Raw genomic sequence first — 23,586 nt, forward strand, 5'->3', positions numbered from 1 at the left:
AATCTGCAACTATTGTTGCATACATATATAAAAAATAAATAAATAAAATAAAACACTACTTTTGTGAAACTCGTTTGAACTTTGACCCACGGCGGCAAGCCCTCGCGAGACTTGAGCAAGCTCTCGTTCGTACAGCGCTAGTACGGAGCGGAATCTCATCGTTTGAGAACTGCAACACAAACAAACAAAGAAAGAAAAACAGAAAACAGTCACTTCATAGATGTAAGTATGCGGCTTAATATTTCATCTCTGACAGGACTACATCTGTCAGATTATCATCCTGTGCGCTGTGGTTGTGTGTGTATAAAGCGCATATCAATGGCTGTGTGTCAAACATCAATGTGTTTCCTCCATCGTTACAGCAGTTCTGGGCATTATACAGTGTGTTTCTATTAATGTTGCTCTGTAGATCACATTTCAGAAGGCAGAAAGTCTTAAATTCATAAAGTCATGGCATTAAATGTTGCATGCCCTGCTAAAATGACCGTTCTTGTCAGCATGTCTGTCTTGTTTTCTAATATAAATGTATAAACATCCTTAAATCAATTTGCTTGAAATGCCAAATGTAGATATGAAGTCCTGCTTTCTTAAAAAAAAAAAGACATTTTCACTGGAAAAACAAGACTATAATACTGATGAAGAACATATTGTAGAGAGATTAGAAGTAGGAGAGACTCTACCAGTCAAAAGATTTTTCATATTTTTTTTAAGAAGTCAATTTCTGCTCACCAAGTCTGCATTTATTTGATCCAAAGTACAGCTAAAATTGTGAAAAAATTTTGCTATTCAAAATAACTGCTTTCAATTAGAATGTATTTTAAAATATAATTGATTCCTGTGATCAAAGCTGTATTTTCAGCATCATTACTCCAGTCTTCAGTGTCACATGATCCTTCAGAAATCATTCTAATATACTGATTTGCTGCTTTAATATGCATCATTATTGTAATTAATAATATTTAAAACAGCTGAGTACTGTTTTAGGATTCCTTGATGAATAGAAAGATCCAAATATCAGCATTTATCAGAATTAAAAAGCTGTTTCTAACATTATACACTACACCATTCAAAAGCTTGGAGTCAGTATAATTTATTTATTTATTTATTTGGAAGGAAATTATAGAAGTGATTACTTTTATTTAGCAAAGATGCTGTAAATTAATCAAAAGTGATGATAAACACATTTATAATGTTACAGAAGAATTCTGTTTCAGATAAATGCTGTTCTTCTGTTGTATTTATCAAATAAACCTGAAACATTTTACTCAGCTGTGTTTAACATAATAATATGTGTTTATTTGAGCAGCAAATCAGCATATTAGAATGATTTCTGAAGGATCATGTGACACTGAAGACTGGAGTAATGATGCTGAAAATACAGCTTTGATCACAGAAATAAATTATAGTTTAAAATATATTCAAATAGAACTCTGTTATTTTAAATAGTAAAATATTAATACATTTTACTGCTTAAATGCAGGCTTGGTGAGCAGACGAGACTTCTTTAAAAGCATAAAAAATCTTACCGTTCTAAAACATTTGACTGGTAGTGTATATTTTTAAATTCTGAAATGGTTAATACAAAACAATGTGTTCTCCTTAGACAGTTAAATTTAGAGAACGTGTTCCCTTTTAAGTTTATTCCTTACAGTTTCTTTAATTGGCCTCAAACAGGTGTTTAAAAAGTCTTACATTTACCTCCATAAAATGAGCAGAAATCTTGTTCTGATATCACAGTGTCAAAACTCAGAGGTGCACATCATAGTAAGCCAGTCAGTGTGTGTGTGTCTGTCTGCAGAGCTGCAGCGGTCGGCATGATGTCTGGAGGTCCGGCGGTGCGCGTCAGCATCGAGTCGACGTGTGAGCGGCAGGTGCAGGAGGTGTCTCTGGATGGCATGGAGACGTACGTCCCGCCGCTGTCCATGTCTCAGAACCTGGCCAAGCTGGCGCAGCGGATCGACTTCGACCAGAGCTCCGATTCGGACGAGGAAGGGGTGGAGCGGGAGAGCAGGGAGCCGTGGAGCAAACCTGAAGTGGAGGAGGACGACGGTATGTCAGGTGGTTAGGGATGTTGGTTATGTTTTTAACCACATAATCATCATTATTTCTTTGTTACAGACATTAAAATAACAGAAGTACTGGGATAAAAGCTTATAGTTTGGGTATGAACACTTATTGTCTATTAAGGACAAAAATGTTCACATTGAAACACATTAAAACTGCAATTTTTTTAACCCAGGACCATTTGACTATGAAATTATGCAATATTTGCTAATAGGCATTCATTTTATCAGCAAGGCTTCAAATTTTACATTTTTACTGTTTTTTTTTTTACTAGATTGTGCCATTTTTTTCCATTTTGGCATATACTTCTTTTTTTTTTTTTTTTTTAAATCTGACACTACGTAAAAATATAAATGCCTCAAAATGAATGTTGTTGTTCTTCACTGACACACCCAAAAATCTAATAAGCAAAGAAAAAAAAATCTGCTCAGCATTTAGTATATGGACATTACTACTATTTTTTATTTTTTCATAAAAAAACACCTGTGGCATTATGCAAACAAACCAGCATTTAAAGGGTTACAATTCTGAAAATTAATGAATGTTTGGTTTCTATGGATAGAACAGATGCTGGTTAAAAACATCAGTAAGAGTGGGAAAAAATATTAATAAATCATGTTTTTATGACAGTTTTTGGACGTGGACATTTTTGTCCATTTTGCGCCTATGTGTAACTTTTTTTGTTGTTGTTGTTAAGTATTTATCATTGAATCATTCATTCAGGAGATTCCAATAGTGAAACAAGTCTTTATTAATTGAGACACTGACTTTTTTTTAATTTTGTTCAAAGACTTTCAAAGACATTCTGTCTAGGGATGCTCATTTCGGTTAATTTTCCTGACCGACAACCGCTGCTCGTTATCCGAACATTAACCGTTAACTGATAAAATTAGAATAATAAACTAGTTTAAAATAAAATAGAATGCACGAGTATCTGTGATGATACATTAAAAATACAAGCAAATGTTTTATTTTAACGTGCAAACAGCAGCATACAGAGCAACAACAAAAACTGTATTGACATATACTTAAATTATCACGCATCAGCAGCGGTTCTGAGAACAGAGAAAATCTGAATGAAAAAAAATAATAATAATATAAATAGGCCTACACTAAATATGTATAAATTAAATAACTACCTAATAAAGATGACAAAACTAAAACACACTGAATCCTTTTATGCGCTTTGAAGAACTGTACCGGTCTTATTCTTCTCGTCGGACATAAAAATATATAGCAGGCCAGCCAATACCTCAGTGTGCCTAGTTTTTAACATGAGGACATGCTGTACGGATAGGCAGGACCGCTGCCTGTTAACTCTTAGATCCGCGAAAAAAACACCATCACAAAAACCCTTTCAATTTGCGGTTTGGGACTTCCATCCACTGTCATATGCGTGTGGAGAAGCGCGTGTTTTACAGCGTTCAGCAATAGCCAATCACAGACATGTATGTTGATTTGATTATCACTGTGGCCAATCAGAGGAGGCTATGTTACAATCCACTCACCAACCAAAGTGCCGGTTTCAGTTTTGCTGACTTCTACACTTTCGCGAACTCTCTTATTAAAACAAAGAAAGTGTTGGCATTATATAAATAAGAGATTAATTGTGCAGTGTACTGTAAAGGTTATTTTATTACTTTTTAATAACTTTATGAGATTGCGATGAACTACTCTAAGATGAGTGATAGCTTTCCAGTGATTGTAACGGGAGCGCCTATTGCGCACTTTCTAGACTATAATTCATTCAGAATTTGAATACATTCACTCACGGATTCACTCTCTAATAACCCAATAACGCCACTTGCCATTGAGTTGCATATACTACATCTGTTTACTAAGTAAAGGTGAAGCAAAGTATGTCTATACAGCCACACTACACGTGTCGACACGCGCGCGTGAGTAAACAGATAACTTACAAATAGCATTATTTCTTTCACCATGCAGCAAACGTAAAAAAAAAAAAAAAAAAAAAAGAATAGAAAAAAACCCTTTTAAACCGTTTAACTGATAGTAATAATCGGTTAAAATTCTTACTGTCGGTTAACGGTTAAACGGTCAATATGAGCATCCCTAATTCTGTCAGAACCACTAGTAAATGACGTCATTTTCTTTAGATTTCTAATCCTTTTTTTCTTAAGAATCATGATCTCCAATTTATAAAAGAACATTTTATTTTTTAGTCTTTTATGATAAAAGAGAGCTTTAGTTCACATGTTTATTACTGAATATAATTCATTAAAATAGAATAAATTTTTTAATATTTCATTACTGAGGATTTCTTTTCAAAATGTCGTTCTTGTGAGTCTGGTGTCTGGTCTCCTGAGATGAGTGTCTGGTTCCCGACTCAAGCGCTGCTCTCTGCTGACAGGTACGGTGAAGTTCCAGCCGTCGCTGTGGCCGTGGGACGCGGTGCGTAATAACCTGCGCAGTTCTCTCACAGAGATGTGTGTGCTGCACGACGTGCTCAGTGTCCTCAAAGAGAAGAAGTACATGGCGCTGGACCCCGTGTCCCAGGACCCCGCTATGACCAAGGTACGGCGGGACTCAGTCTGGCCTGAGGTTCTCCGCTCGGTCTCCTCGTGACGCGTCTGCTGTGTTTAGACCCCGCAGGTGTTCCAGCTGATCAGCAAGAAGAAGTCTTTGGGCAATGCAGCTCAGCTGCTGCTTAAAGGAGCGGAGAAACTCAACAAGTCTCTGGCGGAGAACCAGGAGCAGCGCAGACAGCGGGACTTCAACTCCGAACTGCTGCGTCTGCGCTCACAGTGGAAGCTGCGCAAAGTCGGGGACAAAATCCTGGGGGATCTCAGCTACCGCAGCGCTGGTAACACAGTCATTTAATCAGTGTACTGATCTATTTGGTGTTAGAGTACTGGGCCCGTATTCACAAAGAGTTCTCTTAAATAGCAGTAAAAGTTTTTAACTAAGAGTTTTCTCTTAAGACCTATTCCCAAAGCTACTGAGACAAATTTGAATAAGGAATAGACAGAAGTCTTAAGCTGAGAGTAAGGGGCGGGGTTGAGTTTATTGCTACGGATGATGTCAACATGCTCATTAACTATGCACTCAGTGATTGGCTGATAGGAGAGGGGTCTCTGTCAGATTTATTCATATAAATATTGTAGAGGAGATATTCTGTTGCCATATTCAAATAAAGATGTTGCCACTAATGTCAGTTAGTGTCACTAATTAAACAAGTATATGTTTTGTTATTGCTAATTGTCAACCTCTTACATATGGGCTTTTAATTGAGCGACTAGAATAATCCTGGCTGATAGTAAGATATGCAAACGTGAAAGAAAACCCAACTGGACTCAAGAACAGCTTCTTAACCTGTTAATGAAAACAAGCACATGATCAAAGTATGGATAACCTTCAAAACCAAAAAAGATGTGTTCCTAAAATGTTTATGTTCCGAGGCAGATGGAAAACCGAATGGAAACCATCACACAAATGTTTTGTTTTTACTGGTTAATAGAAAGTGTACTGGTTTTAATGGTAACTGTAACGGTGGCTGTTAATCTCTATTGATAATTGGTCACCTTTTATTGATGACTTGTTAAAACCACTAAATCCTAATGGAATATGTCCCAAAAAAACAATACAGGAAACCATTTATTGTTAGAATTAGAATTTCTGTGATGATTGTTTGTTTTTTTCAGCAGAGTGGATAAGGCCTAGTTTGTGATTTGGTCTTCGTGACTGAGGAGTCCTCTTCACTACTCCTAACATTTCACAGATTTAGGAGCTAGTTTTAGTGCTAAAATGCTTTGTGAAATACTCTTAGAGCATACTCTTCGAAATTATTTTTAAGATTTTCTCCTGATCTACTTTTAGTCTTAAGATGTTTTGTGAATACTGCCCTGAAGTGTCTGTTAATGTGTGGCGTTTGTGTTCAGGGTCTCTGTTCCCTCATCACGGCACGTTTGAGGTCATCAAGAACACAGATATTGACCTGGATAAGAAGATCCCTGATGATTATTGTCCGCTCAACGTGCAGATCCCCAGCGACCTGGAGGGATCGGCGTATATCAAGGTAACGGTCAAGAATATTCAATTATCGATGAGCTGAGCTGTGAGTACAGATGTCAAGTGTTTTCTGTTTGTGTGTTTCTCCAGGTGTCCATTCAGAAACAGTCTCCTGATATCGGAGATCTCGGCACAGTCAACCTCTTCAGAAGACAGCCTAAAGCCAAACCTGGTAAAGACAGCTCATGCCACTGATGAGACATGCTGCTATAAAACAATACCTTTTAAAAATAGAGGAATATCACTTTTTGGAATACGTGACCCTGGAGCACAGGTATATTTGTAGCAATAGCCAACAATGCATTGCATGGGTCAAAATTATCGATTTTTCTTTTATGCTAAAACTCATTAGGATATTAAGTAAAGATCATGTTCCATGAAGATATTTTGTAAAGTTCCTACTGTAAATATATCAAAACTTAATGTTTGATTAGTAATATGTGTTGCTAAGAACTTCATTTGGACCACTTTAAAGGTGATTTTCTCAATATTTAGATTTTTTTGCACCCTCAGATTTCAGATTTTCAAATAGTTGTATCTCAGCCAAATATTGTGTTCTATCCTAACAAACCACACATCAATATAAAGCGTATTAATTCAGCTTTCAGATATTGGTTATCAAATTGACCCCTTTGACTGTTTGTGTGGTCCAGGACCACAAAACCAGTCATAAGGGTCTTTTTTTTTTTTTCAAACTGAGATATATACAGTATATGAAAATCTGGAATCTGAGGGTGCAAAAAATTTTAAATATCGCCTTTAAAGTTGTCCAAATGAAGTTCTTAGCAATGCATATTACTAATCAAAAATTTTGATTTTTTTTTTTTTTTTTTTTTTTTTTTTTTTTTTTAAAGTTTTGATATATTTATGGTAGGAAATTTACTAAATATCTTCATGGAACATGATCTTTACGTAGTGCTGAAACCCTATTTTGATTGCTGATCCTTGGCCGTTCTAACAATCTTCAAGTAAAACTGATGGTGCAGACCAAACCATAAGTCGTAGACTTGAAATTTGGAGTCACCAAGGCTCACCCCAATCGGCCTGATGGGGGCGCTACAGCGATCAAAAGTACAAACTTGTGCGCAGCTCCTAAACTGTCAGTCACACACTCAAGTTTCTAATGTTGGAATTCTTGGAATTAGATTCGATCATGAGCCTGGGACATTTTTGGGGTTTTTGGGATTTTTTTTAAAAACCTACTTTTGCAAACCGTTCCTAGGTTTTTCAACCGATACGAACCAAATCAGTGCAGGAAGATTCTCTGGAGAGCGAATATCAATAATTATATAAAAAAGATAATTTTGACTCAAAGGGACACCAAAACGTTCAAAAGAGGCACTTTACTTGAATGTCTGTCATTTTTAAATGGAGTGAGAAATCCAATACTAAATCCCTCTAATACTAAAACATCTTTTAGTATTAGAGATTTAGCATAATGGAGAGTGAATGATGACAAAATCTTTATTTTGGGGTGAGCTGTCCCTTTAGGCTTCCGTTGTTTCGACAGTAGGCCACTTTCCAGATGTTTTAAAGCTCACTAGAAAAATTTGAGTTCAGTAAATGTGGTTCAAAATTCTGCTTTGAACTATTTATTCAGCTTTGTAATCAAATATTCATGGATGTTGTAAATGTCGTTTCAGATCAGACACGTTCTATGGTCTATATTTCATGAGATCATTGTCTGTTTTCCTCTCTCAGGTTCTCAGATGTGGCATTTAAAGCTGGAAGCGGCTCAGAATGTGTTGCTGTGTAAAGAGATATTTGCTCAGCTCTCACGTGAAGCTGTTCAGATCAAATCACAGATTCCTCACATCGTCGTCAAGAACCAGATCATCTCACAACCCTTTCCTGGTATTTACATTCATTCATGTAGCAGACACTTTTAACCAAAGCCACTTACAAGTGTCACAGCATCACAAGCAAACACACGTCATCTGAGTACTGTGATTCTGATCATGGAAGTATTAATACTTGGTCTAAATGTGTGCAGGTCTGCAGCTGTCCATCTCTCTCTGCCACTCCACTGGAGAGAAGAAAAACCAGAGAGTGTCACCAGAAAAGAGCAAACCAGACGACCACCTGTATGTGTTAGAACACAACCTCCACCAGCTGATACGAGAGGTACACCACGTCACAGACTGACAGCATGAGTCTGGAGCGCTCTTCCTCCTCCTCATCATCCTCATCTATATCTGTGTGTGTTGTAGTTCCACAAGCAGACGCTGAGTTCGGTGGTGATGCCCCATCCTGCCAGCGCTCCTTTCGGCCACAAGCGCTTACGGCTAGCGGGACCCATGGCCTACGACAAAGCAGAGATCAGCTCCCTGCAGCAGAGCGAAGGACTCCTGGAGAAAATCATCAAACAGGCCAAACACATCTTCCTGAGGAGCAGGTGCTTCATACATACACAAGTATCTCAGAATTCAGACAGTGATTGATTATAGGCCAGAAACAGGACAGAAATCATAATCATGAGTATTATAATCGCGATTATTTAACACGATAATGGGTGGGTCCGGAACTTTATATGATTGATTAATTTAAAGATAGCAATACAATAAAATAAAAAATACAAATGAAATTCAATTAAAACTTAAACATGCTTTGTTTCTTATACAAACTCCAAAAGTCCCTCCGTCAAGAGCAGTGAGTGATTTTGTCTTTGTCTTTTGTTGTTTGTTGAACATTAAGCACAGAGACGGCAGAAGGAATATCACTTTAAGAGCTGCACAGATCCAATATGCTGTTACACACGGATTTTCATTCTCAACTGTTGACGTTCATTTCAGACATAACTGACGAAGGTTTACACGAAAAATCACCAAATGCCGCATTTTGACATATTTGAATGTATTTGAGCATTTAGGTACACATCTTAAGCTAAACGTTCACTTTTCTTATCTGTGTTCTGTTCCGTCTCTGAGCGCATACACAGAACAGCGCAAATTCTCTTTTGTGCTTTTAAAAACACCACATCAAATAAACATTCAGAAATCAAGCACGTCCCATTTTATGCAAGTCACGTTACATGATTTTACTGATCTGTGAATTTGGGCATTTATAGAGGAGCGAAAGCACACCGAGGGGGCAGAATCAGTAGCAGTAATCGTTTTATCTCGATTATTGAATTTAATAACCGTTTGAAGCTGAAATCGAAATCAAGACTGAATTTCAATTAATTGCACAGCCCTACCTGTTCAGGATCTCTTCACTTAGAAAAGATGGTCTAGTCATCAAATATTAATACTGTGTAGTCATGAAAGGCTGCATCTGAATTATTATGAAACTGGGGAAAAATAAGTGTTAGATGGGCTTTTTTCATAATCTAAGCAAAATACAAAGAAAAATTAAGGCTGTTTTGTCCGTAGTCATAATTAGACGGTACTTTTCTGTGTGTGTGTTTTTGTATTGATTTAGATTTGTCATAATATGAAGTTTCTTTTCATAATTGTTTCTGATCAGTTTCCATCAGGTGTGTGTATTATGATATATTGACCAATATTGTAAAGTCTCTCTGTGTCTTTTGTTGTTTCAGGACGGCGCGGACCATCGACAGTCTGGCCAGTCGTATAGAGGACCCTCAGATCCAGGCCCACTGGTCCAACATCAATGACGTTTATGAATCCAGCGTCAAAGTGCTCATCACCTCACAGGGATACGAGCAGATCTGCAAGTATGTCTTCATGACAGAAACACACATCAGCAGCAGATACTGTGACAGACCTCACTCATGAAACAGCCATGATGCATTTCTGCGTAAATGTTAATTACACAACGCAGCACTAACACTGATTTCTCAAATCTCCTGCTCAGATCGATCCAGCTGCAGCTGAACATCGGTGTGGAGCAGATCAGAGTTGTGCATCGAGACGGACGCGTCATCACGCTCTCACATCAGGAGCAGGAGCTGCAGGACTTCCTGCTGTCACAGGTACACAGTCACATGTTCACTTCAAGAGATACACACTTAGGCTGATGACACACAGGGAACATTTTTGAGCAATTTTATCTGGCACCTTTTTTTTTTGCAATATTGTCTGGGCACTTTCCCATTGAGAATGGGTAACAAATTTCTATCTGGATAATTTAGCTCAGTCATGGGCCCTGTATCTCACATGGTTGCCCATTGACAGCAACATTTGCTTGGCAACATTGCTCAAAAACTTGCCCAGTGTATCATCAGCCTAATAAAAATCTGAAAAATGTGCTTATCCTCAGACAATCCAAGATTAGGATGAGTTTATTTTGGTCATCAGATTTGTATAAATGTGTGATTCCATCTCTGTTTCACCAATGTATCCTCTGCAGTGAATGGGTGCCGTCAGAATGAGAGTCCAAACAGCTGATAAAAACATCACAATAATCCACAAAACCACTCCAGTCCCATCAGTCCATAGTCCATAATAACACTTCTTCCAGTGAAAAAGTGGTCTGGTCTGAATCAGGAGAGAAATCTGCACAAATAAAACACCGTTTACAAGCCAAAACAGCTCTAAACAAATATGTGGCTGGATTTTGATGTGAGAGACAACAGGAGATGGACTTTATTATGGATTATAGACTCTATAATACTATAGTATTTTCATTAAAAGATCTTAATGATGGATTTGTTTGAGCTTTTGTCTTCTCAAGATGTTAACTGATGGACTGGAGTGGTGTGGATTATTGTGATGTTTTTATCAGCTGTTTGGACTCTCATTCTGACGGCACCCATTCACTGCAGAGGATCCATTGGTGAGACAGTGATGGAATCACACATTTATACAAATCTGATGAACAAACTAACTCATCTACATCTTGAATGACCTGAGAATAAAGAAATTTACTGCAAATCTTCATTTTTTTTTTGTCTGAACTACTCCTGTCATAATGATATGTGTGTGTGTGTGTGTGTGTGTGTGTGTGTGTGTGTGTGTGTGTGTGTGTGTGTTTGTTCAGATGTCGCAGCATCAGGTTCACGCCGTGCAGCAGTTGGCTAAAGTCATGGGTTGGCATGTGTTGAGTTTCAGTAATCACGTGGGCCTCGGCCCCATCGAGAGCATCGGGAACGCCTCCGCCATCACGGTCGCGTCTTCCAATGGAGAATACTCCATCTCAGGTGAGACTGAGCCAGCGCTGAAACATGCTTTATTACAGCAGTGGTCTTCACTGCAGTTCATTCTGCATGATCAACCTAAACTGTAGCATATTCAGAGCTCATGTTTCACGTCTGTCTGCAGTGCGCAACGGTCCAGAGAGCGGCTGTAAGGTGCTGGTTCAGTTCCCGCGGAGTCAAGCCAAAGAGCTGCCCAAGAGCGACGTGGTGCAGGACGGCAAATGGACGCACCTGAGGGGTCCTTACAAGGAAGTGCACTGGGGCCGAATGGAGGGAAGAAACTTTGTTTACAAAATGGAGCTGCTGATGGCGGCACTGACCCCATGTCCCTAGAGCCGTTGGTTACGTCTCGCATTGATTTGACACGACTCTTTATTGCTCACGCTCTGTACTTACGTGACTCCTGAGGTGCTCTTGAGTGGAGTCATTTTTCTAAGAAGAGGTCAGCGATGGCCAAAGAACATGTTGGAAATAAAACATTTGTACTGCCAGCCTTGCATTTTTCCTTTGTTGTCAAAACAAGTTTGTACAAACAGCGTTATTCTTCTACACACCAGAAATTATAGTGCTGACATAAATAAAGATCAAGCAAAACTACATTAATAAGAACAACCAGTGCAGGTCATCGTCATTATGCAAAGATGTTTATTCTGAACCTTTACATTCAAAAAGGCCACACCTTTTTGCACAAAAATCTGGGAAAAGCATTATATTAAATAATAATGATATTTGTACGCTGAATATGATAATTGATACCTGAACCCCAAATGGATTTTGCCCCTGCAATATCAAATGATTTTTAAAAACTTTCATCCATTAAAGGGGTCATCAGATGCCCATTTTCCACAAGTTGATATGATTCTTTAGGGTCTTAATGAGAAGTCTATAACATACTTTGGTTAAAATTTCTCAGTAGTGTAAAAAACACTCTTTTTACCTTGTCAAAATCAGCCCTTGTTAAAGCAAGCTATTTTGTTTCATGTTCCTTTAAATGCTAATGAGCTCTGCTCGCCCCGCCCCTCTCTGCCTAATGTTTACTTTAGCCGCATTTAGCTGCGAAACTTGCTAACTAGCACATTATAAAAAGGCCATTTGCAAAGATGCACAAAAACCCCTTATACTCACTTCTGCTGTTCTCCTGAACTTAGACACATATGTAGATCGGGATCGGTGCTTTCCTTTCAAAAACGAAAGTAACGTTAATCCTCTGTGTCTTCAGCGGCTCAGATGTCGGGAGTAAATGACGACTGCTGTGTTCATTATTACATCCAACAACAGAACACCTCAATCTGAGACATTCTTGTCTTCCTCTGCACCTGAGTCACACAATGGCGATCAGAGTCGGACTGTTTCAGCTCGGTGAGGGCGGGGCTAAGGTAAGGTGCTCATGTCAATCAACTATCGTGGGAGGGGCCTCTGTCTGTGTGTCGTCACACCCACAAGAAGCTGAGAAAGACCTGGTTTTAAAAAGAGGATATTACTTTTAAAGATAAAAAAAAAATACCACTGGGTGGATTTTTATCATTGTAGGGTGGTTGTGTACATGTAAAAGGGAATTTTGCATCCGATGACCCCTTTAAAAATAATACAAAAGACATAAATCTTTCACCAGCTGCCACCAGAGAGGATGTCCTTGGAGCACATACATATATATGATTGAGGCGTTTCCTGTTACTGGTCTGCTCTTCTTCACAGTGTACATGTTGAGCAGTGACGTTCAGAGAGTTCAGAGTTAAGTCTGTTGAGTGTGTTGATCTACAGTCGTCTGGGGCTGAGGAAGTGCATCTTCATCACTCAACTCCTCATGGTTTGTTTTCGTCCCAGTGGCTGTAGTTCAGTCTCAGTGTGCTCTGTGCAGAATACAAATATAGACTCAATTTAATTTACAAATTAAAATTAATAATGCATCTTTTAAACATTCAGTCTGATAAACACCCTTTCTGATGGATCTGATTATTTCCTCTTGTGTCCTGTCAGTGGCCGAGATGTGGATGAGATAGATGATTCAGAACATTGTATATGAACATCTGTGCAGTAACTTCTGTGTGTTGCAATAAATGGAAATGACATGTTTATTACCGGGTAAACATCTCTGTTTTCTCCAGACCTTTATGAAGTTGTATAGTTTATTCAAGAGCCACATACACAGCATCAGAAATGCAGCCAGCATCCCCAACACAATCACTGACACAGCGATGTACTGAATGTCCTCATACAGCACCTCTGAAACACACATGCAGCATTGGTTCAGTGCAAACAGGATAGATATAGTAAACCATTATGTCAGTGGGCATGTGTGTTTATATCAAAAATGGTGCAAACTACAAGTGAGTCGATGCACAGATCCAGTTTACTTAAACTGCAAAATGTCAACTATGGCATATACAGTTGTGTTCATCAGTAACCTGATGAACGTCTGTTATTAGCAGTAGTGACATTTCTGCATTGCAAATAATTTACTTGTGGATGTAGAAGTGTAATAGGAAATCAACTGCCCCAACTGGCATGACATGCATGCTGCTTTTTCTGAAAGAGGTGTTCAAATAGCAGTGTGGAGTTTAATTAGAGAATTCATTCGTTCTGTGAAATGAATTATCAAGTCATTAATTGTCCTTTATTAGGAAGGAAGGAAAGCAATGTCACACATTCTTATAAAATATATTTCCTTCTGAATTGCGAAGTAAAATGGTCCATTCCAAACATTATTTGAAATAATAACATAACTTAAATATAGCTGCAAGCAGCAATTATGGGCACAAGCACACCAAAGGGAGCATGAGGAGCTAAATGTGGCATGGAGCACCAGTGCAACTGTAACAAAGAGTAAAGGAAACCATTTTTAGATATTTTGAGTCAAAATGACAGAAAGGTAATGTAGAACTGCTAGTAATATGATTTAATGGCTTGTCACTTTTAACCAACAGGTGGCGCTGTCGATGTGGTGTCGATGTGGTGTGTTTGGTGTGAGGTGAACAAGGCACACAGAAAGTTTGGTGTCATTATGTCAAAGCTTTGCAGAGATAAAGCCTCAGAATCACTTTGGCACCAAGCCTAAAGTTTGTAGCAGCGCTGTATGAAAGCAGTTTCATCTATCAAGATGAAATCCATAACTTTTTGTCAGCACAGTCTGAAGATGATCTGACTCGATTTTGGTGAAAATCGAGTTTACAAAAGCCAAACCATTGAGAAGTTATAAGCAAAAATAGCCATTTTTCATATCACCTTACCACTAGGTGGCACTGTACCGAAACACTGCAGGTAGCCTCAGATCATGCTTGTTGTAACACACACCAAGTTTGGTCTCAATATGCCAAACCATTGTGGAGATATAGCCTCACATCCATTTTTGCGTGCTTTTCGTAGAATTCGTTTGCAATAAACCATCTAGGACGGGTTCGAAAAAGTAGGTTTTACAAACTATTAAAAATATAAAAAAAAAACTACGATCTTTGAATTTTGGACTTCATTCGACTCGGCATTAGCCAAGGATTCAGACAAAAAAAAGATTGTTCAAAAGTTATTAGCATAAAGAAAGTGAAACTTTGGACAAGTGGTGGCGCTAGAGAGTTTCAGTTAAAGACTCCAAATTTGCTATGGTTAATGTTGAGACTGTTCTTTATTAATGTGCCAAATTTCACAACTTTCCTGCAAGCAGTTCTATGGGCTGCCTTAGACTCAAGAGCGGAAAAAGAAGAAGAAGAATGCTAACGGATACAATCTAATCAATTAAAAAGTTGATTAGAGAAGGGAAAACATGTAAAGAAGTGCAGAAAATTATAGGATGCTCAGTTAAAATGACCCCAATACTTTAAAATGGCAGTGAAACTGCAAAACATGTAGAGCAAAACCAGCAACTACTGTTAAAATGGTTTGAATTAAAGTTAGAATGGCAAAGATCCAGTCAATCATCACCTCCAGAAAGATCAAAGAAGTTACAGTCAGAAGACTTTATTGAAGCTAAGCTGTCAGCAAGAATTGCCCAAAGCACCATTGCTGAAAAAAAGGCATGTGCAGAATGGGTTCAAATTTGCCAAGGAATTAGAGGTCGACCGATGTATCGGTTTTGCCGATTAATCGGCACCGATAGTTGATTGGCCGAACTATCGGTTATCGGCAAAAATCCTTGCCGATGGTTTTTCCGGGTTGCATTCTTTGCTGAAGCGGCTCACGCTCCGCTGTCATAGAGTATGAGAGGTTAAGCCCCAGACCAATGTTTAATGCCAGGATTGTTACCATATATTTGTATTGATTTATATCCAGCTGTTCATATTTTTAGCCAGCAAAGTTGCAGATTTAAAGACATGAGAAAGCAAACTGTGTTCATTCAGCCGACAAAATCAGTCACAGCGCGCCTTAGTTTTACATTACACATCTGTCCCACATCGTTCACTTGACCCTGTGCTGGAAAATTGAGTATTGTGCATTTAAGCAAACTATTTGTATTTCTGTAGCTCTAATTAAGTCTGTATGCTTAATATAGAGCTGTAATTTATGTTTTAGCCTTTTCTTCAGGCCGTTAAAGCATGGTGAGTTTGCATCTTGTTACGCACTTTATTTCACAATGCCATTTTCCTGTTCCTATTTGATTTTAATAACTGATCAACAAAAATATCTATTAAAAATTAAGATAAAAATAATACAAAACGAAATTCGTTAAAGAAGGGATTTTCCACAAATAAAAACGTATACGAAGTGGTCAAAAATTGTGTCTGACCCTCTCCAAATCTCCTGGCGTATTGCCGTCCAATTCATACCACGTCCTTTATGACATTTACAAATTACACAAACTTCTTTCGTAATTAACATATTAAACTGAAACAAAACAAAAACAAATCATATTTAAACATAAATGTAAAACAGAAAAGAAATTGTTTCTGAAATGGCTGCAATATAGATCGCACTTTCTCTTTCCGTTTCATGTTTAAACTAACCTTTGCCGCTTTTTGATCATTCTTGAAGTAAACATTTGCCCGTTTGGTGATTAAATAAAATGTGTGTGTGTGTGTGTGTGTGTGTGTGTGTGTGTGTGTGTGTGTGTGTGTGTGTGTGTGTGTGTGTGTGTGTGTGTGATACCTGCAAGTTGTCCGCGCAACACAGCGCTGCACCTTTGTTCGGTTTCATTAAGGGTGGGTGAAAAATAGATTCTCAGACGCATCTCAATCCTCTCTTCAATGAGCGTGTGTTTTTCCCGCATATGGCACGCGTGCGCGCCAGAAACGCGGCTGGCTTCATTGCACAGAATTTCCACAGTGAGCTAATAAGTGTGTATTGTTTGACCGTGTGAGCTATCAATCGCAGTTTTTGACTTTACATGTGCCTTCATTTCTGCCGTTTGTAATGCAGTAGATGCACTGACAGACTTTCAATTGCTCTTTGTGTTTGTTCGTCCTAAAAAGCTTGATTGCAGATGCGGTTAAATGCACTTGGATTTTCAAATACTTTTATATGAAACTGATGTACACACAGTCAGTTATGTTTTCAGAGCAGGACAAAATCGAAATAGATCTGCATTCGTTTGAATGCAGCCTGTTAAAGCAGCCACTGTCTGATCTCATCAGTAATAATCAAACGAAAAAGAAAAAAACAATAACTATTTCTGTAAACTTGCCGACACTTAAAGAACACTAATTTTAAATAAGTAATTGTTTTAAAAAGTAGCCTGCTTATATAATAAAAAAATGTTAAAATTTAAAGATTCCCCACCCCTTTACAATGAGCCCATTTGTAACATCAACTAAGATTGATGAAAGCTGTAGAATAGAAGTGTTGTTCCTTGTTAAAGTGTTAATTTCAACATTTACTGATATATTGTTAAATTTCGAAGTTCATTTTGTTAACATTAATGAACTATGAAATAACTTTAATGATCAATTTATAATTAATATTAATATTTTTATTCATTTACAAAGTGGTTTAGTATTTATTTTTTTAAATCGTAGAGCACTATTTTAGTTGCCCTTCAATATCCATTTTCAAAATCTATCGGTTAATTAATCGGTATCGGCCAGTGTGGTCCAACCTAGCTATCGGTATCGGTAAAAACCAATATCGGTCGACATCTACAAGGAATACACCTTGTGGGATTGGGATTGGCCCAAATGATGATGATGATGGTCAGACGAGCCCCAGGCACTGAATTCAAGCCTTAGCACACGCTGAAGCCTAAAACATGGTGGCACAAAGTCGTGGTATTGGGATTGAGGTGACGGAGTGACCAGCTCAGTCCCCTGACCTCATTACATTAAAAATGCAGTTTCTGAAGCAAACCCCAAAAATTCACAGAACTGTGGAACGCAGTTCATCATCCTGGGCTGAAAAATACGTTTCTAGATGCCAGAAGTTGGTTGACTCGATGCAACGCAGATGTGCAACAGTTATCAAAAACAATGTTTATGCAACTAAATATTAGTTCAGTAATTTAAACTAAAGTTAAACAATGTCTTTATTTTATAAGTGTTTGGCTTTAAACAGAAAAATGTCAATACTGCTATCATTTTAACCAATTAGTATTCCTTTTCTTTGCACAGACTTCATAAAAGCTCTTAATAAACTGGTATAGAATTGCATGTGTTTCTACTGCAGATAGAAAAGCTATTAAAAATATTAGCATTATTCACTTTCATTAAGGCACTGCTATTTATTTTGAACACAACTGTATGTGATAGTAGCTGCGTTTCAATTACCCTTTAAATTGAGCAAATGGTGAATTGAAAATATGCCTAATGGAAAACCCCGATATATCACAGAAAGTTTTTGCATGAGGTGGTCTTTCAGGCAATTCGAAAAAAGGAATATTTCACAAAACAGCAATGGAAACCATTCGTTTTTACATTTACAGGTCACATTCGATTAAATATATATAGCCAAAATCCCTCAAAAATATATTGCCATGAATTATCTGGAAAGTCGCATAACATCAGTTAGTGGAAACGCTGTCAATTCACTATACGTTTTAATCGACATTTATAAAATAGTGCCAAAGTTTTGCCCAAATCGGTAATGGAAACACAGCTAGTGACATTGAACATACATTCCAGCCAGAGTCTTAAAGTAATTTCCTATTTTCAGAATGTTTTATAATCTTACATTACTTGTTTATTTCATTATTTATTGGGGAAACCATTGAACAAGCCACTATCTAGACACGAGCTGCTGCAGCCAAAGGACAAATATGTTTAAAGCTACTCACCAGTTACACTCAATACCACAAATGAGTCTTTGCTGTTACCAGACGATTCTGTCACAGTGATGGTGTAATAGCCAGAGTCTTGTAGATGTAAGTCGGATATGGTTAGAGAGCCATTGGGATGAGTTTCCACTCTTCCCTCGTACATCTGTGTGACGTTTGCAGCACCGCTGAGCATCCAGACTGCGATGCTTTGCTGTCCGCTTGCAGAAGTGAACATCCATTTGATTGTTGGAGTCCCGTTGCATGTGATGTCCACGGAGAAAAGAGCACTTCCCTGAACCGGTGCGGAGATGGTGTTCCTCTCCACCTGAATGGTAATGGCCTGAGCTTCAGAGAGTAGACAGAGGAGACATGCAGTGGATGACAAAGTACTTGATATATGCATCATCATGTTTATTTTTCTAGCAAAGTTTGATTCAAAAGAATTGTTTGACTTCCAACATATGGCTTCCAACAAATCAACACAGCTTTCAAAACATTACTCTGTAAGATGAGTGAGGCATGTCAGATTCAGGATAGAAGCTGATTAACAGTGGTTTAAGAAGTTTCTGGGAAACATGTTAATATTTGGAATTGTAAATAGTCAATATTTTTGTAATTGCGCAGTTTACCCAGAGACTTACCAACACCAACATGTTGCTTACAGAGGAGACAGTTGCACGGAGGGACAACAATCATCAATTGTTTTATAATCAAGTACTTTCATAAAAGAACTACGTGCTGTTACATACGTGTTCAGTCCTGCTGATTAGCTGCTTTAGGTGTGTTTATTTAGGACTGAAGCTACACTGAATAAAGCAGGGAATTTGAACTGGAGACTGCAAGAAATCAATGCAGATGCAAAATAATCTCAGTGGCATGACACTAGAGAAACACATCACATTCTGTCACATTTGATGTTCCAGGTCAAAAATGACTGGACTCCAAACAATTGCTCATAAATCTCTCATAATGCTATATTATCACCTAATATTGCATTCAATCTTTTTGCCAACTTGTTTTCTTTAATTTAGGACTGGTTTTGTGTTTCTGTTTGCATCTGATTAATCATAGGCCTAGTGTGCTTTAATGTTTAATCAGGAAGTTTGCTTTTAAATGCTTTAATTTTGCACAAAATTGCAAAAAGTCACACTTGTGGTGTTCCGGGTCAAAAATGACCGGACTCCAAACAATTGCTTATTAATCTCTCAATATGCTATATTTTCACCAAATATTGCATCCAATCTTTTTGTCAACTTGTTTTCTTTCATTTAGGACTGGTTTTGTGTTTCAATTTGCATCTGATTAATAATAGACCTCATTTATCTGAAAGTAGGCACCTTGTTTTTTGGGTGAAAAAAAAAATGTTATGAATAATTTTCACAATATTAAACAAAAAAATGCTAAAAATTGGCACTGTTTCTCACACTACTGTGCTTTAATGTTTAATCAGGAAGTTTGCTTTTAAATGCTTTAATTTTGCACAAAATTGCAAAAAGTCACACTTGTGGTGTTTCTGGGTCAAAAATGACCGGACTCCAAACTATTGCTTATAAATCTCTAATTTGTCTATATTATCACAAAATATTGGATTTAATCTTTTTGTCAGCTTGTTTTCTTTCATTTAGGACTGGTTTTGTGTTTCTATTTGCATATGATTAACTGTAAGTCTCATTTATGTGAAAGTAGGAACCTTGTTTTTGAGTGAAAAAAAATTATAAATAATTTTCACAATATGAGATAAAACTTTATTAAAATTTGCACTGTTTATCACACTAATGTGCTTTAATGTTTAATCAGGAGGTTTGCTTTTAAATGCTTTTAATTTTGTACAAAATTGCACAAAAATCACACTTGTCAAAAATAACACACACAAAAAAACCCACAATTTTTTTTAATTTATGAGAAGTACTTATACCCCGTGTAAACAAAGTCAGGAAGTTTGAGTCCAATGCGATAACGTTAACTAGTATTTTTGTGAAAAAGAAAATCTTTGACCTAAACACAACCAGAGGGTTAAGATGTCATGAGAGGGAGTCTTGAGTTAATCAGCGAATCACTGGAGTTCCTCAAGGTTCAGTACTCGCTCCTCTTTTTTTCTCCATTTACACAACATCACTGGGCTTGATCATAAAGACACATGGTACAGTGGATGTAGGAGGAGTAACCTAGTCTCGATGAGATTCCCCAGGATAAGCACATGAAAACATCCAGCACATGTCCACTCATGTGCCTGTTCTTTCTCAGTTAATGATTGCCTTCCTTCATACCAGGAACACGTCAGTGGAGTTCAATACCAGTGATAAAACAAACAAAAGCATTCCAGCGGAAGCTGCTCTAGAGCTTGTCTTATTACTGGTGAAATGACCCTTGCTAAGCCCCGCCTTAAAATGCCACTGACCAATCCTGTTTTGGCAAATATAGCTTCTACCCCGCCCATTCCTATTCTCTTTTCCAAATAAAGCTGATTTAAAAGAGTGTTTGTAATACAAATAACTTCACCATTCACAAAGTGACAGGAAAGTGAAAAGTGAGACAGAAACAGGTTTGGCTGGACTGACTCAACCAGAATCACTTCACCAGAATCATTCGTGATCCAGTTCAACTGCAAGTCACATACGTGGCAGTTTTTTTAAGTGCTGGACATGTTGATGTGACTGAAGTGTTCTTGTTCTGTTTAGGGATCAAGCCTTAAGAAAGTATTACACCACTGCTGTGCAGTCTGATATTAAATTAAACTGCCAAATGCCGCAGCTGCACCCAGGATCATAACATGTTACAACTTATTATATCTATTGAAGAGAAGTTTAATGCTAGAAAGTTTTTTTGAAATTATGCATAAACAAATACCTGTACAGTTCAAACAAAGGCACTGTGACCATATTATTATTGTTGTTGATATGCATTCATGTGGTTACTTCTTAAATCATAAAACACACACCTGTGCACAAATCGTTATCTAGCTGTGTATATGGGGACACTCACATAGATGTTGTTCTATATATACATTGAATTTATAAAGACTGCAGAGTAACCCTGAAAACATACTCTAATCCCCAAAATATATCTTATGTATATGCACACACAAACACAAACACACACATACACTTACTGTAATGGTAGAGACAGAAGATAAGGTAGAGTATCTGTGAGTTCTGAGCCAAACAAATCCATGCGGGCCTCATTAGACTGATTCCTCCATATATTTACATACAAGTAACATGTGATTGTCTTTACAGCTCAGTCATAACGCTAGACTTTCACCCTGTGCGTCTCTGCTATCCATTCTGTCGCTGCATGCTTCCTCGTGCCGCTCTTTATCTTCATCTCCTCTGTTTTTCTGTTCTGCTGTTGTTTCTTTTCCTTTCCCTTTCAGTATGTGCTCCCTTTTGCTCTTTTTCCTGTCTGTCCGATCTGATCATTCAACAAGATGTATTCATTTTTAGGACTAACCTGCGGTACTGATCAGACCGGTTTAGCAGCCAGTGACGTGCACAAACACACACACACACACACACACACACACACACACACACACACACACACACACACACACACACACTATAAACCTTTGGAATGAAACCTCAACATACACTCCTTACTGCACAGCATTAAATTGTATTTTTTTTAATCCAAGCAAACTATTTCTGAAAATTTTATTTTCGCAGCACTGATACACCCACACTGTAAAAACTATTTGTTGAGTCAGCAAAGATAATTTGTTACCTGGCTGCCTTAAAATTTTAAATTCAGTCAACTCAAAAAAGTTTAGTCAACTTGAAATGTTAAGTTGTACTAAGTTACAATTTATATATTTGAGTTGATTCACCTTAAAATTTTAAGGCAGCTTGGTAACTTAACAAGCTTTTAAGTTTAACAATCCAAATTTTTGATAAGTCAACTCAAATATGTAATTTGTCACTTAGTACAACTTAACAGTTTAACTCATTTGAGTTAACTGAACTTTAAATTTTAAGGCAGCAGGGTAACACATTTTTTCAAGTTGACTCAGCAAATAGTTTTTTTTTCTTTTCTGGCCACTAATGATGAGAACGTTAAAGATCTTGATGAAGAATAGCTTCCATGCAGTGAGTGACATAATCCCTGCATTCCATTCTGAAGGACTCATCCCTATGCCCTAATGCCCTTCTGGAGTGAGAGCTTAGAAGTGTTGAAGGGTGTAGGGGACCACACAACTGTTTCTTGAAATTCCCTTCTGAGTCATCACCCCATGCCCATACAGAGGCGCCATCAACATACAAAGAATATGCACAAAGAATATTGGGCGACGAAGTGTCCATCAGTTGTACTCTTCAAAATCCTTCATTCCAAAGGGACCTTTGAAGAGGCCAGTTTTGAGTACGCTTCGGAGGGACACACCGTGCATCACTCCAGTGGTACTATTTACATATTACTGAGATCAGAAATCATAGTTAAGCTCTTTTTAGAAAAGGAGCTTATTCTAATACACATCGTGGAGTGGAAGCTGGGTCGAGGCAGACTATAATTTCTTACACCTGATAAACTGCTTGTTAACGCAAATATCTAATCATTTAATCACATGGCAGCAACTCAGTGCCTTTAGGCATGTAGACATGGTCAAGACAATCTGCTGAAATTCAGATAATAGAAGGCTGTGTAAGGCCAGTCTGATCTCTCCATGACTGGCCATCGAATTAACAGCCTTAAAAATATCCTCATCGTTAGTTGTTGGTTCCCATATCGACTGGCCAACTATCCTATAGGCTGGTATTAGCTGGAAGTAGCTGGTTTTAGCTGGTCTCCCAACCTGGCCAGGCTGGGAAAGTGGCCAAAACCCCTCTAAAACCAGCTTGCTGACCAGCTAAAACCAGCCAACCAGCCTTGGCTGGTTTTAGCTGTTTTTTTTCACCAGGGTTCCCTTCCATATTCCAAGGATTTATGAATGAGGTGTTCCAGGAGTTCCTCCATCGCTTCAATATTATCCACATCTGCACATTCTTCATTCTCCACCAATGGGATAGGAGCAGTGACATCACAGCAGCAAGGTGATCCTCCCATCCATGGGCTTTCTATTTTGAGAAACTGTCCTTGGCAGAGCAGAATTCATGACACAGCAATCGTGAGCTTCTGCTGATCAAGCTAGCCACAGAAAAATTGAGACAGTGTCTGGAGGGAGTGAATCACCCATTTGAAGTGATCACAGATCATAGGAATCTTGAATACCTTCATGAAGCAAGTCAGCTCA

General features: G+C 38.0%; 2 protein-coding genes across 2 annotated transcripts; one reads left to right on the forward strand and one right to left on the reverse strand.

Annotated features, from left to right (window-relative positions):
* The first annotated feature begins 115 nt into the window (after positions 1-115).
* Positions 116-11,722, forward strand: med17 (mediator complex subunit 17). The gene is made up of 13 exons (XM_073817814.1): positions 116-222; positions 1,799-2,049; positions 4,436-4,599; positions 4,669-4,888; positions 5,964-6,100; positions 6,184-6,265; positions 7,795-7,947; positions 8,087-8,217; positions 8,304-8,488; positions 9,632-9,769; positions 9,910-10,027; positions 11,035-11,194; positions 11,316-11,722. The coding sequence occupies exons 2-13, from the start codon at positions 1,815-1,817 to the stop codon at positions 11,522-11,524; spliced, it is 1,932 nt and encodes a 643-aa protein (XP_073673915.1). The 5' UTR covers positions 116-222; positions 1,799-1,814; the 3' UTR covers positions 11,525-11,722.
* A 97-nt stretch (positions 11,723-11,819) lies between these two features.
* Positions 11,820-21,843, reverse strand: vstm5 (V-set and transmembrane domain containing 5). Its single transcript, XM_073817815.1, has 4 exons — positions 21,472-21,843; positions 18,381-18,707; positions 13,271-13,414; positions 11,820-13,041 (listed from the first exon to the last, which is right to left on the reverse strand). The coding sequence occupies exons 1-4, from the start codon at positions 21,542-21,544 to the stop codon at positions 12,986-12,988; spliced, it is 600 nt and encodes a 199-aa protein (XP_073673916.1). The 5' UTR covers positions 21,545-21,843; the 3' UTR covers positions 11,820-12,985.
* Positions 21,844-23,586: the final 1,743 nt, after the last annotated feature.

The sequence above is a fragment of the Garra rufa genome, chromosome 14 (genome assembly GCF_049309525.1).
Source record: "Garra rufa chromosome 14, GarRuf1.0, whole genome shotgun sequence".
Taxonomy (NCBI): Eukaryota; Metazoa; Chordata; class Actinopteri; order Cypriniformes; family Cyprinidae; genus Garra; species Garra rufa.

What these genes read in the sequence shown, in the direction of transcription:
- med17 (XM_073817814.1), top strand. Translation starts at nt 1,815, where the DNA reads ATGATGTCTGGAGGTCCGGCGGTGCGCGTCAGCATCGAGTCGACGTGT. An exon ending in TGAAGTGGAGGAGGACGACG is followed by an intron (nt 2,050 to 4,435) that starts GTATGTCAGGTG and finishes CTCTGCTGACAG; the next exon opens with GTACGGTGAAGTTCCAGCCG. An exon ending in CACATCTTCCTGAGGAGCAG is followed by an intron (nt 8,489 to 9,631) that starts GTGCTTCATACA and finishes TTGTTGTTTCAG; the next exon opens with GACGGCGCGGACCATCGACA.
- vstm5 (XM_073817815.1), bottom strand. Translation starts at nt 21,544, where the DNA reads ATGAGGCCCGCATGGATTTGTTTGGCTCAGAACTCACAGATACTCTAC. An exon ending in CTTCTGTCTCTACCATTACA is followed by an intron (nt 18,708 to 21,471) that starts GTAAGTGTATGT and finishes TACTCTCTGAAG; the next exon opens with CTCAGGCCATTACCATTCAG. An exon ending in TGTGGTATTGAGTGTAACTG is followed by an intron (nt 13,415 to 18,380) that starts GTGAGTAGCTTT and finishes TGTGTGTTTCAG; the next exon opens with AGGTGCTGTATGAGGACATT.